General features: G+C 35.1%; 1 protein-coding gene across 1 annotated transcript in view; it reads right to left on the minus strand.

Annotated features, from left to right (window-relative positions):
* The window catches only part of ABCA13 (ATP binding cassette subfamily A member 13), a 489,891-nt gene that overhangs the window by 49,009 nt on the left and 425,459 nt on the right, over nucleotides 1-15,423 (minus strand). The window contains exons 57-58 of the mRNA XM_027837266.1: nucleotides 11,077-11,211; nucleotides 246-349 (exon numbers count right to left, since the gene is read on the minus strand). Coding sequence (XP_027693067.1) covers nucleotides 246-349; nucleotides 11,077-11,211 — 239 coding nt within the window. The remainder of the gene's footprint in view (nucleotides 1-245; nucleotides 350-11,076; nucleotides 11,212-15,423) is intronic.

Genomic DNA, 15,423 nt, shown 5'->3' on the forward strand with positions numbered 1-15,423 from the left:
CTTAAACTGGTATTCTAGAATTTGCCCCCATTCTAGAGGCAGCTAGGGGACGTGGTGGATATAGTGGGAGACTTGGAGGTTAGAAGATATGATTTGAATTCCACCTCAAAAACACATATACATACACTCAATGCAGCCACAAGAATAACAAAAACAATAAAACTTTCCTTGGGTCCCTACTGCCAACATAAATGGTAGCTATTATTATTTTAAAATTTCCCAACTTAATAGTGAAAGTAACATACCTGTGGGAGGTAAGAACTGCAGCACATCCTTCCTGAACTTCCTTCATTAGAGTTTTCCAGAGGTATCGCTTGGAGCCAGCATCCATTCCAGAGCTGGGTTCATCCTGAAGGTGAAAAATAGCGATTTATGAGACACCTCAAGAAAAAACACAATAATACAAGTCCTTAGATACCATAGAGGGCCAAATACATGGACCAAGGTATAGAGGAAAGGCTATCTTCCTAGGAATTGGGTAATAAGCCCCTGGCCCTACCCCTACCATCACTACCTAGCTAGGAGGCTTATGCAAGTCACTCATCTCTGTCTCATCTGAAAATGAGGAAATTAGATGAGATTACCTCTATAGTTTCTTCTAGCTTTAACATTTTATAATTATGGTCAAAAATTCTGGATTACATGACTAATAGAAGGAAAAATGTTATTCTAAGGGAAAAAATTAATTTTCATAACATTAAAATTAAATTATCAGAGATTTTTTAAAACAGTACAGCTATTCATGGTGGGTAGAATTTCAAGACGCGAATCTTTTTTTTAAAGAAATTTCTCACTACACTGTAAAAATTACAAGCTAATCATACCCTTTGACCCAATAATTTTATTGCTAGAAATATAATATTTCCATAATTATTTATAATTTCTATTTATGATGTCATGATCCATATTATCAAAACAAGGGAAAATACTATTTGTTCAAAGATTTTCAAAGCAATATCATTTATAACCGCAAATAGCAGAAGAAAAAAGAAATCTAACAATAGGAGAATGGTAGAATAAATTCATACTGCAGTTATTATCTATCAGTGAAGAATTCACTATAATTGCACCATTATATATCATGTTAGCTCCTATTATCAACTAATAAGTATTTATTAAGTACCTACTATATTCCAGGTAATGTGCTAGTTGCTGGGGATTCAAATACAAGCAAGAAACCATTCACTGCTCTAAAGGAACTTGCATTTTAATGGGGGGGAGAATTTGGGGCCTGGGGAGCAGAGAGAAGAATGCTGGAAAGTTGGAGGGAGAAGGAATATAACAGTGAGGACTTGATGAGGTCTTCAAAGAACAGTGTGGAGGCCTGAGCCCTGGCAAGATAAGACAAGAATTCACCAATCAGAGCAAAGCAAACCAGAGCTAGAATCTAAGTTTATGATGAGGTGGTGCTGATCAGAGTAAGGTCATGGTAAGAAGACTACAAAGAAGTGAGGTGGAGGCCTATGTTCTGACAAGATATGGAGAAAGTTTGCCAGTTGAAAGTAAAACATCTAAAGTAGATTATAAGTATTCTTAGACAAGTATAAATTTGCATACTTTCAAGTTCTGAATTGAAGTTTTATTATTTTTACTTATTTTATGATGTGATGATCCATACATGGAACTGAAATTTTCTGCCCTTCTAGATTTATTTCTTTGTAACCAAGAACATGATATGGTACTGGAAAAAAGTTTTTCATCCACTACTCTTCATATCAATAACAAAGTCCCCTTTTCAGCATTTTTTTTTAATATCAAATTTCCCTTTTTGTTAAATATTTTTGTTTGACTTAAAATACTTCATTTTGGGATTGCCAAAATGATCCACTATGCTTTATATTTTATTTAATACTTTTTGTAATGAGTTAAACATTTTATATAAATTTAGTATCTATGGCATTATGCTTAATTTTGATATTTTCACAGTAGTATCATTAAACTTAACTTTGATATTTTCTCATTAGTAGTACCACTAAGCTTAATTTTGCTTAATTTTGAAATGTTCTCATTAGTAGTATCACTAAGTTTAATTTTGCTTAATTTTGATATTTTCTCATTAGTAGTACCATTAAGCATAACATAATTACCTTGATAATATCATAATTTTCCAAGTTTGAATTCAGATTTTATGAAGTCATCACTGCAATTGTAGTTTTCCGGATTTAGCTTAAGGAAGTTATATTTCACAGGAACATGCCATCACAGACTTAGAGATAGAAAGATCCATTCAAGCCACAAAAATCCAACCTCCTTACTTTACAAATAAGGAAATTAAGTCCACTAGAAAGTAAATGAATTGTGCAAGGTCTCACAGATAGTCAGAGGAAGAACCAGGATTTGAGATCTGAAACTCGCGTCTCCTGGCTTCAATATCAATATGCCTATCATTGTCCGATAAAATATATAAGCTTCTTTTGCTACTAAGTATATTTCCTATAGTTAACTGAGTTGAGTTTTCAGATGTATTCACTTACTCTTGTTTCTTTTCACAGGGAAAATCAATCAATTTACATTCAAGATTATAATGGTTAAATTGGTTATCTATCATACTTTTTTAAGTTATTGCCTTTCTTGGAAGAAAATGCATTATTATTCATTTCTTTAATACTAATTATTATCCAACCTTCATGCCCCCTAAATACACATCACTAAATGGAATTCTGATATTTAAAAATATTAAATTTATATTTTTTGTAAAAACGACTCCCTGGCTCTTCTCCCTGTTTCAGATAAAAGTTTTTCTGTGGGCCTAATTCCCCCTTCTCCTCTACAAACTTTTTACTTGGTTCTTCTGTTTTTCTCCAATTATTTAACAGTGTTACCCTAAATCAAAATACTCCTCTCTTCCCTGTTCTTCCATCAAGATTGTTTATGTCAGCCAGTGGTCAATCAAAGCAATACTTCTGTTGTTTTTTTTAATCTCCCTTTAGCTATTACATTGAAATAGTAATTAATTACAGTTGTAACATATCTACATATGTTGATTAAAGTATTGAGAGCTTGATGATCCTCATCTAGCTCTGTTCCCTTATCGGTTTTGCATTTCAAAAGCTGTTTCATGGGTGGTCTTTATTGCCATAAATTTCTCAAGTTAATGTATCCTTTAAAATGATCACTTTTCACCTTTAAAATAAATGCTTAGCTTTGTTTGGGAAGCTTATTTTAGGGAAAAAAACCCTATATTTTTAAATTATATTTTTTCAATCTTCCTTCTCTCCCTCCTACCCAGACATTCTCCAATTGAAAAGAAAACTCCCATTATAAATATAAATAATCAAGCGAAGCAAATTTCCTCATTGATTGTGTCTAAAAATATATGTCTTATTCTGCATTCTGAGTCCTTCACCTCCCTATCATAGGTTATTCCTATTCTAGGTTATCCCTATCTCTATCAACCTCCAGAACCAGTCAGATATCCCACTGATCAGAGTTCCTAAGTTATTTGTCTTTGTTATATTATTTGAATTGTATATGTCGTTCTGGTTCTGTTCAGTTCACTCTGAATCAGTTCAGTCAAGTATTCCCAAATTCTCTAAAACTATCCCTTTTTATTCCTTACAGCACAACAGGAATAAAGCCTCAGGATCAAAAGGTATGGACTTTTTGGTCACTTTATTTGCATAATTCTAAATTGTTTTCCAAAATAGTTGCACCAGTTCATAGCTCCACCAAGAATGATTAAGTGTACCTATCCTTCCACAACCCATCCAAGATTCTACCACTGCCATTTTTGTCATTTTTGCCACTTGTCAGAGTGTGGGCTGGAACTTCAACACTGTTTTGATTTGTATTTCTCTATTTTTAACGATTTGTATCATTCTTTCATGTGGTTGTAAAGTTTACACATCTTTTGAGAACTCTTCACACCCTTTAAGCACTTATCTCTTGGGAATGACTACTTCTTGTTCTTCCTCCTCTTCTCCTTCTTCCTCTTCTTCTTCTTTTCTCTCTCTCTCTCGTTTATATATATATGATATATGTCATTTATATATTATACATAACATATATCATATATATGTATATATAGTGTGCCAAATCCTTTTCAGAGAAATTAGATACAAAGTTTTGTTTATTTGTTTGTTTTCCATTTGACCACTTCCTTTCCACCCTTCTCATTTCACTCTGGGTTTGTCACCAGGGCCTCGTAGTAGGCAATCAAGCTTCCACTGGCCCCTGTTCCTGTCTCAGCAACCTAGCATGGGTTTGGAATGCCTGCTGCACAGTCAGACATAAGCACTCCTTGCGTGTAGTGCTCCATGTGTGGTCAAACCCTTTTGCCAGTGTCTACAGACCTCTCTGTGCCTCTCTATGCTGACCTGAGCTATAAAAAATGACTCACTGTGACTTTTTTCTTGGATTTCCCCATCAAGATTCAGATTCATGCCTTTTCTATATCTGTTTGGAGGAGTGGTTTTGTGGGGAGGAGAGTAGGAGAATGCTGTCCTCCTTACTATTACTCTACAACCTTGGCTCTTCCTCTAAAATACATTTCTTCACTTTCAAGTATACCATAGTCCATCATGTGTTACTATTCACTTTCGTAAGGGTGTGTGTGTTTGTGTGTCTGTGTTCTTAACTGAGTAGGCATTTTTTTCTCTGTGATAACTTTCTACTTGGTTGCTTATTAAATCATTTTCTTATAAGCTTGAAACTTGACAACGATATCTCTAGATTATTTAAATTTGTAGAGCACCAATGCTGGCATCCTAAGACTTAATTTATTCCTTTTCTCTGCAATCTATATTTTACTTTCAATATTTCTAAGAATGCTTAAGAATAACTTCCTGAAATTCAAAATTTCCTGAAAAAAATCCAAGATATTTTCTTTGCAGTTTTTAGAAATCTGTTATTCTTAGCATTCTATACTTTGACTTGTCCTATAATTATACCCCTTCTGTATTCATTTCACTTGAGGCCCTTTCCACTTAGAAAATGTTCTGATTTCTCCCTTCTAGGAGTGCTTCTGATTATCTCTCCTTTAATTTAAAAAAAAAGCATTATGTTTTTCAACAAACGTATTAATTTTCCATATAATACACAAGTATTTATAAACTGTTATTTATAAATTTCCTTTTCTTTCTGTTTCTTCAAGATCTCATGACTCTAGTGTTTCCATTATCATGTCTCCCTTTTCCTGCAATGCTCTAATCCATTATCTCTATCTTTTGACTTCCCTGACTTCCTCTAAATCTCTGCTAAAGTCATACATTCTGCAAGAAGCCTTTCTTAGTCCATTTTAATCTTAGTACCTTTCCTCTGAGATTATCTCCAATTCATCCTGTATATATCTTTTTTGTACATAGTTGTTTTCATGTTATCTCCCCATTAGACTAGGAGCTCCTTGACAACAAGGACTATTTTTTTTTTTTTTTGCTTTTCTTTGTATCCCCAGATCGTATACGCCTGGTATATAATAGGGTCTTAATAAATACTAGTTAACTGAGACTATAAATATAATTCAGATTATTTTCCTACATTTATTCATTGTATTTTCTGCATTACAACTTTCTCTCATGTCTTTTCCCACAGTCTTTTGCTATTCTGTTGTATTTTTGTCATCAATATTTTATTAAGCAAGAAATTAATGTCATGTGTAAAAACAATATAGCCTAGAGCAGGGCTTCTTAACCTTTTTTTACTGGAGACCCCCTTTTGAAGTTCAGCAGCATTAAGGTGCTGTTGCATGGCCTGAGGGCATGCACACTGCTAAGTGCACATGCTTTGTGTTCTGAACCAAAGCTGCAGTGAAGTTGTGCAAAGCAACAGGGGCAAGCACTGCCAGAAGCACCTCAAATTCATTAAGCATGTGATTTTGAATTAATTTTTGTTTGTTGCACGTTCAGAAACCTTTTACTGTTGCCAAAATTTTCATGACCCCATATGGGTTCACAACCCACAGTTTAAGAAGGGGGAAAAAAACTTTGAACTTCGAGCAAAATCATCATAGATTCAAGTCTCAGCTCTACTGTTAACTTTAGTTAGTCTCTGTACTGTAGTCTTATCTGTAAACTATGGATGATAATATTTATATGCCTTACTTAAATGAGTTATTAAAATTTTAAACTGCTAAGTAAAAGCAAGTTATTATTTTATATGAAGCTAAAGATTTCACTAAATACTCCTTCCATATCATTTCCAAAAATGTTAACTGATAGAAGTACAGAATTTAAGATCCAGAAAAATCTCAGAGGAAATTAATCTCATTCATACGTGGCTAAGGATCCCCTCTACAATGCCAATAATTGGCATTTTGCCATTGCTAGAAAACCTATAGTAGAGAGAAACCTAATCGATTCCAGATTAATCCAGTCCATTTTTCAATAACTCTAATTGTTAAAGAAAGCCTTTCCCCCTATCAAGTCTAAATTTGCTCTTCTATAATGCTTACAAAACAAATTAAATTTAATTCCTCTTCCATGTTTCAAATACTTGAGAACAATTATGTTCCCCCATCTTCTCTCCTGCAAGCTTCCTATCACTAGATTCTTCAGCCACTTCTCATACAGAAATTTAATGGAATGATTCACATTTGGATTGTAACTTGCTAAAAAATCCCCAGATCTTTTTTCACTTAAACTGTCTAACCGTGCCTCGACTCCTTGTGCTTGTGGAGTTCATTCTTTGAACCCATCCAAGACTACACTGATCATAATATTTCATTTTTCTTTAATATTTAATAAGATTAATACTAATGAATAAATAACAATATATAAGTTAAATTTAATATTTAATAAGACATCACAGCATACAACTCAGCCTCCAGTTTATCAGTGAATAGGGGTTAGTCATGTGAAGGAGTGGAAGTAAATTTACTATTAACTCCACTCCCTTCAGCAAGTTACTCATTATATTTTATTAAGACTTTTGAAGACATAACAATTAGATCTGATACAGAATCTTCAAATTACAAAAAAAAAAAATTTTAGGGCTCTTAAATTTATAGATTTTTCCACGTTGAAGATTTAACTCACATACAGTAACCAATAGTTATCTGTTTTGGCCAGAAACCTTGAGGGTCTTCCCCTCATAGATAGATTTTTCTTTTGGACTAGATACAAGAGGCCATTCTTTGCCTCATTTCTTACCTAGCTTGAATCATTGAATGGGTGTTGCCTCAATCAAACTGAGACCTGGGAAAAACCTTAGCCTTAAAAAGTTCAAAGTCTCTCACTGTATCCTGGACCATCTCCAGTCATCATGATCTGTATGTTGCCACTGGGCCCAGATGGCTCTGGAGGAGAAACTGAGGTTGGTGACTTTGTACAGCCCTCCATCACTTAAATCCAATTTGCTTATAAGTCATGGCGTTACCTTCCTGATGTCACGGTCCTCTTCAAGAACAAAGGACAAATAACATAATAAGTATGTGAGTGTAAAACTTTTCTAAGATCCTTAACCCAAATCCAATGTAAAATCCTTTACAAGTTTAAAAATAAGACTAAAATATACTCTTAAATCTAATGGCACTCATATGGGTAAGCTCAAGTATACCATTCCATACTTCTGTTAATGACATTTACTGATCACAAAACTGGCCCATTTAAACTAATTTACCTTCCAATTTTTTTGGCAAACATTTAAAATAATCTTCTTTCAGAAGCTTAACATTTCATTTAAACTATCTAGAATACTTTTGAAAGAAACTTATATACTATAGAATGAAGACAGACCAGTTTAGAGTTTTAAATTTTCCAAACTTAATCCCACATAAAATGGTTAAATCATTTTTCACCTTTCCATTGTGGCAGACAAATACTTTATAACCTTATTTTTCAGAAGGAAAACTCAGTTCCTTCAATTATTTACCAAATACTTGTAAGCTGTTTTTTAACCAATAATTTAATTTATATCCAATTCAGTGCTGGCAAGAAGAGGATTATTTTGTTAAATTTGCAATTCCCTTCTCATAACCTGTCCTAAATTGTTTTCAATATTGGTGCACCCAATGCAGGCACAACTGAAGAAAGGGGAATTACATAATTCTTAAAGAGTTTTACTAAATGAACTTAAATTAAAATATTCATCAAGTTTATGACAGCAGTTAATCGATGCTTCTTTTGTTTCATTAGCTGTCTACCTAAAACAATGTGATAGCACTACTAGCTGATGGCTTCATTAGATTTTAAGGCAGATGCAAAAAGGTGGAACAGAACTTCTAAATGCATTTAGATCTTGTGATGTTGTAAAATCAAAGTTCTACTTTACTAAATGAGTTATTTTACATAATATGAACATCGATATAATTACAATTGTAAAAAAATTACAATAAGGATGGACTGATTTTCAGGATTTCCAAATCAGGGCCCAACTGTACATTTACACAGAACTGTCTTTGCACGAAGCCTAAAAAGGAACAACGTAACAATGAATGTTTCTGGAGCCAGTTTGCTTTTACCGATTAACAATTTGTTAGAAAAGCAGCCTCAGATTTGTTTCCTAAAGTATGAGATGGTAGAAGAGTCAATAAGGTCCATGAATTCACCTGTATGATCATATTATTTCAGCTTTTTTTAGATTTGGTTCAACATGCTAGATTGCTAAGAACTTTATAGAATTTCCTATCTCGTGTGTTGGTTATCTATCCCAGCTTTTCATCATTTCCAAATTTCATAAGTATGCCATATATGCCTTCAAAAAATGTACAGTGATGAGGTAGAAAATAGTACTTGAGGTAGATGGAGCAAGCAGGACCTGAGACAGGAGATAAAATGTAGGACATGACCAGCAAGAAAAGTGTTCAAAGAAGACTATGCATTGAAGCCCCTACCATGAACTTATCTGTGTGCCTTCACAAAGCACCCTTAATTCCACAATTCTTCCCCTCCCCTTTTCTGCTCTCTTTGCTTATCACCTCCAGACCACCTGATTTTCCAGGCATTTTGGAGCCACGCTTGCTCCTCTCATTCTCTTATCCCCTTTCCCCTATTCCATAAAATTGTATTTAAACCATATCTTTGACCTAGCTAGCCACCTTTGTCTCCTACTGGAAGCAGGAGCCACTCTTCTCCTTTAGAGGAGCAGGGACTGAGGCCTATGCTCTGCCTCCCACATGGATAGAGACCACTGGGGCTCTGCCTCATGGGGAGCAGACTCACTTTGGCACAACACCCCAATAAATGCCTTTCTTTAACTTGGAGATTGTCTGAGTGAATTCTTTCAGGACACTAGGCCCATACATCTATCTGTCATCATTTCAGGTAGCACTCCAAATTCTTGGGGTCCACCTTGAACTCATTACCAATGGGCACAGAGAAGATCTAAGTGAATTCTTTCACACCACAGGACTGCCTGTATTGACTAGTTTTCTATGAAAAAAAAATTGATATTAATCTACCATGACTTATTCTTTTCTATTTTGATGACTTGTTCTTGATTCACCTATGTAGGCTACACTGCATAAATAGTTTTCCCCTAGACAACCATTCTTTAATAGTACATTATAGAATTTTGCCAAAAATCCAAGTCAAGCTTTTAGGCCTATAGTTCAGAGATTTCACTCTCTTCACTTTTTATGAAAATTGTCATAACAGTTGTCCTCACCTAACCCTACAGAACAACTTTCATTCTGTACAAACTTTTAAAAGGACAGGTCTAAGTTTTGATCTTGAGAAGATCCCACTTTTACATACTTCTCCCTCAGAGATGTGCACACTTAAGAATAAGTGTTCAATGATTTGTTATAGCTCAGAATTGCATAAAGTCATAGTGAAACTATGGTCCTAAAGACAAAATTGTAATTTATGAGCAAAATTCTAAAGTATTATCCTACGTGGGTTGCTGATAGGCTCCCCCCCCCATTTGTCCAAGCAGAAACTGGATGCCTGAATCCAATGGATTTATGTTAAAATAGGGATTACTGGGGTGTGGTCTAGACTAAATAGGTATTAAGGTTCTTTCCAGCTCTAAAAGTTATTTTATTTATTCCCAAGAACATTTGAAAACATAGTCAACAACTGGAATATCTACACTGAAATAACAGCATTGGGCCCCTTAGTCCCGTTTTAGGACTAAGACTATGGAATGTCTACTAAAATATCATATTTAGCTAATAGATTTATCCTCTTAACTAACATTGTGAGTATATTTATAGCTATGGTAATTTTTAATTGGATAAAGGGTTTTTTATTTCTTCTTCTTAGAAAGAGCTCCATCCTCCCATTCTCTCATTTATTATGGTCAAGGGAACCTTGTAATCATAGGATAGCAAAACCCTAAGAATTTTCCCTTCCATTAAATTACCATGGTGATCTTTACTGCCCTTAATTAATTTGGGAAACTGAGACCAATCAAATTTGACATTTGGTTATTATAATGCACAAATTACAAGTACTAACTAACTGACTTGATTTAGCTGCATCCAATTGACTAAAGAAACTGCATTCAAATTAGCAACATTTTAAATTCCTTTGTGCCATGATAGTGTTTTGAATGCCTTAGAAAATAATAGTCTTAGAGAAAACCAGCATTTTCTCATTAAGGTACAAAAGATTAAATGAAATTTAGCATTTTTATTCTGTATAAATAACCGAGACTTTGCATATCATATTTTACAAGTTTCAAGTTAAGTATAATAAAAGTTAGAGTGTTTGTGGGAGTGTGGGGCTGGTAATGGAGGCCTCCAGACCAAATATTTCAGGGAAATTTGAGAAGAAAAGCTGTCTAGCACAATGGATAACTTCAATGAATACATGGCAGTAGGAATATATCAGGATTAAACATCACCACAGTGAAAAAATTTTTAGTGGGTATCTATATTATATCTTACCATGTAGCATTCCTGCATAAGGGAAAACACCATGCCAAGAAAAGGAGAAATGTGAGGGTTAAAAGAGGAGAAAGAGGGAAGTGGGATACATTGGATAGTGAACATCTTCACCAATTTAAGGGTTCACTTTTGGCCAGTGTTTTTCTAAGACAATATGTAAAACAGTTAAAAATTGAAATTCATTTATTTATATAAACATAGCCAGACAAGAGGTATAACCATTTCTAATTGACAGAATTGCAATTTAAATGGACAAGCCATTTTGGGTCATGTTTCAAGAATATCAGTTTGATGATATTCACACTTCTTACCAGTAAGAGAATTTCAGGTTTTCCCACCAAAGCCAGAGCAGTGGATAGTTTTCTTTTGGTTCCTCCACTGTAGGTATTCACTGGTTTTTTAATATGAGCCTCAAGGTGTAGTCTATTAACAAGTTCTCCAGCAACCTAAAGGAAAGACATTTTGTAAGTTTTTCTTGATGAATGTATTATAGTTTGTACATTTTTAATTGAATGTAAGCTCATTGAGGGCAGGGATTATTTCATTTTTGTTTTATATGCCCAGTGTCTGAAGTAAAGATGCCTTGAACATAGCAGGTGCTTCATAAATACTTAATGAAATTATGACTTTTTAAATTAAAATTGTAAATCACTCATTGTCATTTCCTCTCTAAAACATGAAATAATTATTTTCCAAATAGCAAAGACATTTTCAAATGAATGGTGTTAATTTTTATCAAAGGGAATCCAGAGCTGGTAGAAACAAGGCCATGAGCTATTCCCCATTTCATCCTACTCTCCCACCTCCATACACTCACACGTGCTGTCCCCATCACCTGGAGCACAATACTTCCTCATCTCCACATGTCAAAAGTCTTTCTTGCTTCAAGTCCCAGTGTAGAAGCCATGAAGGTCTCTGAGGAGACCTCCTCTGAGGCAGATGAAGATGAGGATGATGATGCTAATAGCCAATTCTTATAGAGTACTTTAAGGTTTGCAAAGTGTTTTACATGTTACTTCATTTGATCATGCATATAAAGTGTGAGTTCCCTGAGAGCAAGGACTGTCTTTTGCCTTTCTTTGTATCTCCAGTGCTCAGCACAGTATCTGGCACAGAGTAGGTGCTTAATAAAAGTTTGTTGATGGAATGATTGCTGCTGCTAACAAACCTGTGAGGAAGATGCTATTATCCACATTTTACAGAAGAGAAAACTGAGACTTAAAAAGGTTAATTAACTTGCTCAGGGTCACAGAGATAGTGTGTGTCTGAGGTAGGATGTAATTAGTAATAATAATAATAGCACTTATATCATACATCAAAGTTTGCCAAACATCTTACAAATATGATCTCATTTTATTCTCACAACAACCATATGAGATAGGTGTGATTTATACCCATTTTTCAGATGGGGAAACCTAGGCTGAGGTTAAGTGATTTGCTCAGGTTCACACAGTTAGAGTCTGAGGCTGGATTTGAACTCAGATCTTCCTAGCTCCAAGTCCCACAGTATTTACTTTACCACCTAGTTGCCAAAGTCAGTTCTTCCTAACTTCAAGTCTAGCATGGAACCCACACCATCTATGAATTAGTTTGGGTATTAAATATATAACCCCCATTTAATTCACTTAATTGGAGAGGGAGGGAGGAAGGGAGGGAGAGAGAGGGGGAGAGAGAGAAAGAGAGAAAAAGAGAGAGAGAGAGAGAGAGAGAGAGAGAGAGAGAGAGAGAGAGGGAGGGAGTTCCCATTAAACACATAAAATCCCCCAATGCAAAGATGCTGTTTGCAGCATAGTGACAGTTTTTGTTATGCATTACCACAAGTCGAACCCAGCCATGCCTCAAGATCAGGTTACAGATCAGGAGGGACTTTGCAAAGGTTAAAACACCTACTTTGATGTCTAGGAGGACAGAGAGCACCCTGACTGGTGTATGACAACTCCATCCTTTAAATCAATCCTGATGTTTCCCCCCACTTCCAGTCTCTTAGTGCTAAACACTGGAACGAGCCACATGTTTACACTGTGCTGGAAACATAGTTGATGAGTACTGCTACTTTGCCATGACCCTCATAGTTCCTCTGAGTGGCCTGTCCCAGTAGCTTCTGGATATTATTAACAATAACAACTAAGATCTAAACCATATTTTCACCTATGTTTTTTTTTTATCTGACCCTCTCACAACAACCTATGAAGATGATAAATTATTACTATCTTCAACACAGCTAGCAAGTTACAGAGCTCTCTGGAATCTGTTTCTCCATCCTTAGACCTGGAAGTAAAAGAAAAATAATTTCCCTGGGCTATGGCTCAGGGTCACGTATACTAACAATAAAATACGTGTGTATACTTTATAAAGTCTTTTCTTCCTAGTCAGTTTCTAGGCTTAGCTACTCTACTTTCATTTCTTCCCTGAAGTCTGAATAAGATATGCCAACAATCCAGGTGCTTTGGGAGTCTTTGGATAACCGATTTTGCTCACTCTTCCTTACTGATGACTTGGACAGGAAAGGCACTGAGTCCTGGAACTGACTTGGCTTAAAATAGGGCAGAGCCTTTTCTAAGGTCAGACCTGATGGAAGAGATGAACAAAGATCAGTCTCATGGTTTCATCTGGCAGGACATTGGTGCAGGAGTTTGAAATCTTCCTGCTCCCTTCTCCAACTTGACTCCAATAAGGATTCATTTAACTGCACAAAAATGATACCAATGATTTTTATTTATGTGAATGGCTTTGGAGTTTATGTTTAATTACCATGGGGTATACTAATAACCATTTGCATCATTAAAGGGGCGTCTGATTAACTATTAAAGTTTTATTTATATTTAACTGAAAACTGATTCTCAGTGGTTATAGTTTATTGTTCATGTAACATGGTCATCTGCTTACAACTTAAAAAAAATTACAGGGAACATTGGTAAGGGCTTGACCTAAAAGCTAAAAATTTTCATTGAGTCTTAGCATAAATCAAGGCACAGAAGAATGTATTTCTATTCTACCCAGTAGAACATAAGCTTCTTCAGGGCATGGATTGCTTTGTCTTTGTCTGTAATTACAGCAAAAAGATCTAACACACAGCCTGGTACATAAGCATTTAATAAATGTTTTTGAATGAGTGATTGAATGAAGTAAATAATGAGGCAATATGATTCTGGAACTATTTTAAATTGCCATTGATGATCTCCTCAACACGAAGGCAAAGAGAGAGGAACCTTGTATATGCCCTCTCCTGTTATAACACCAACTAACCTACTTTTTGGTGTAAAGTAAGTAGACACATCGATTCTTTTCTATTTGAGTATTATTCCCACCCCAGTGAGCCTGCAAGGAAACCAAAGAAAAACAAAGTTGCCCTGTTTGTCTGTGAGCAGACATCAAATGGCTCACTCTTACTTGCTCAGCTGGTATTTGGTTCCTTAGCTTCAATTTGGGATTTCCTGGAAAACAATTTAAATACCTGCAGTCACATGTTTCTTCAAGTGAGAGAATAAGGCCAGCTACTTTCTACTTCAAGTGGAATTTATACCAATTTTGCCTTATTTCCTTCTCAAACCAATAGAGACTGCTATCATTGTAGTGTCTTTGCTATGTCAGGAAAAAAAATTGCCTTAGGATCCACACTGCTATTCTAAAGCCATTTAATACAAAATATTTTTAAATACTTTATCTTATTTCAGGTTATACTAGAAAGCAAACTGGCTCTGAAATCAGAGTCCCTAGGTTCAAATTCCACTTCTGATTATTATTACTTGTAGGACCTTGGGAAAGTGATTTATTCTCTCTGGGGTTGAGTGGTCTCATCTATAAAATCAGGAAGTTGTACTTGGTGACTCCAGAAATCACTTGTTTTAGAATGTGAAGAAATAATAGAGGAAGGGAATAAGCATTTATATAGCACCTACTATGTGCCAGGAACTATATTAACTTTACAAATAGTATGCCATTGAATTTTCACAACAATCCTGAGAGGTAAGTGTTGTTGTTATCCCCATTTTATAGTGGAGGAAACTGCGGCAAATAGAAGTTAAATGACTTGATAACATGCCTAGCAAGTACCTGAGGACAGATTTGATCTCAGGTCTTTCTGACTCCAAGCCCACCATTCTACCTACTTGTATCACCTAGCTTCCCTGTATGATCCAAACCTTCAGAGAGAAAAAATCCCAATGAAGTAGGCAGCGTATCATTATCTCCATTTTATAGATGAAGAAATTGAGGCTTGGAGAGATTAAGTTATTATTTTTTTTCCAGGTCATGGCGACACACTGCAGAGATAGAATTAATATCCAAAATTTCTGGTTCATAAGTCCAGCAATTTTTCCATATATTCCATGGATTGAAGGTACATTTGTATAGTAAAGAATTATGCCATTTTATTGAAAATTTATTTTTCTACATGTAACTTTATTTTAAAACATATTTTAAGGTATTAGTTACTTACTATAAACAACATCTACCAAAGAGGAGACTCAATATAAACCAAGATTTGCACGTCATGAAACCATGTACTTTCCTGGCTAAAACATGTTTATCAATAGGTAATTGTATAAACCTTGTCTTTTTTGCTCTCAAGGAACTTTTGCTGCCTCTCACTAGAGTGCATCTTAGAATTTAAAAGATGCAGATGCCTGGCCACAGGCTCTCAGCAAGTTGCTTGTAAT

The sequence above is a fragment of the Vombatus ursinus genome, unplaced genomic scaffold (genome assembly GCF_900497805.2).
Source record: "Vombatus ursinus unplaced genomic scaffold, bare-nosed wombat genome assembly UNPS02014820.1, whole genome shotgun sequence".
Taxonomy (NCBI): domain Eukaryota; kingdom Metazoa; phylum Chordata; class Mammalia; order Diprotodontia; family Vombatidae; genus Vombatus; species Vombatus ursinus.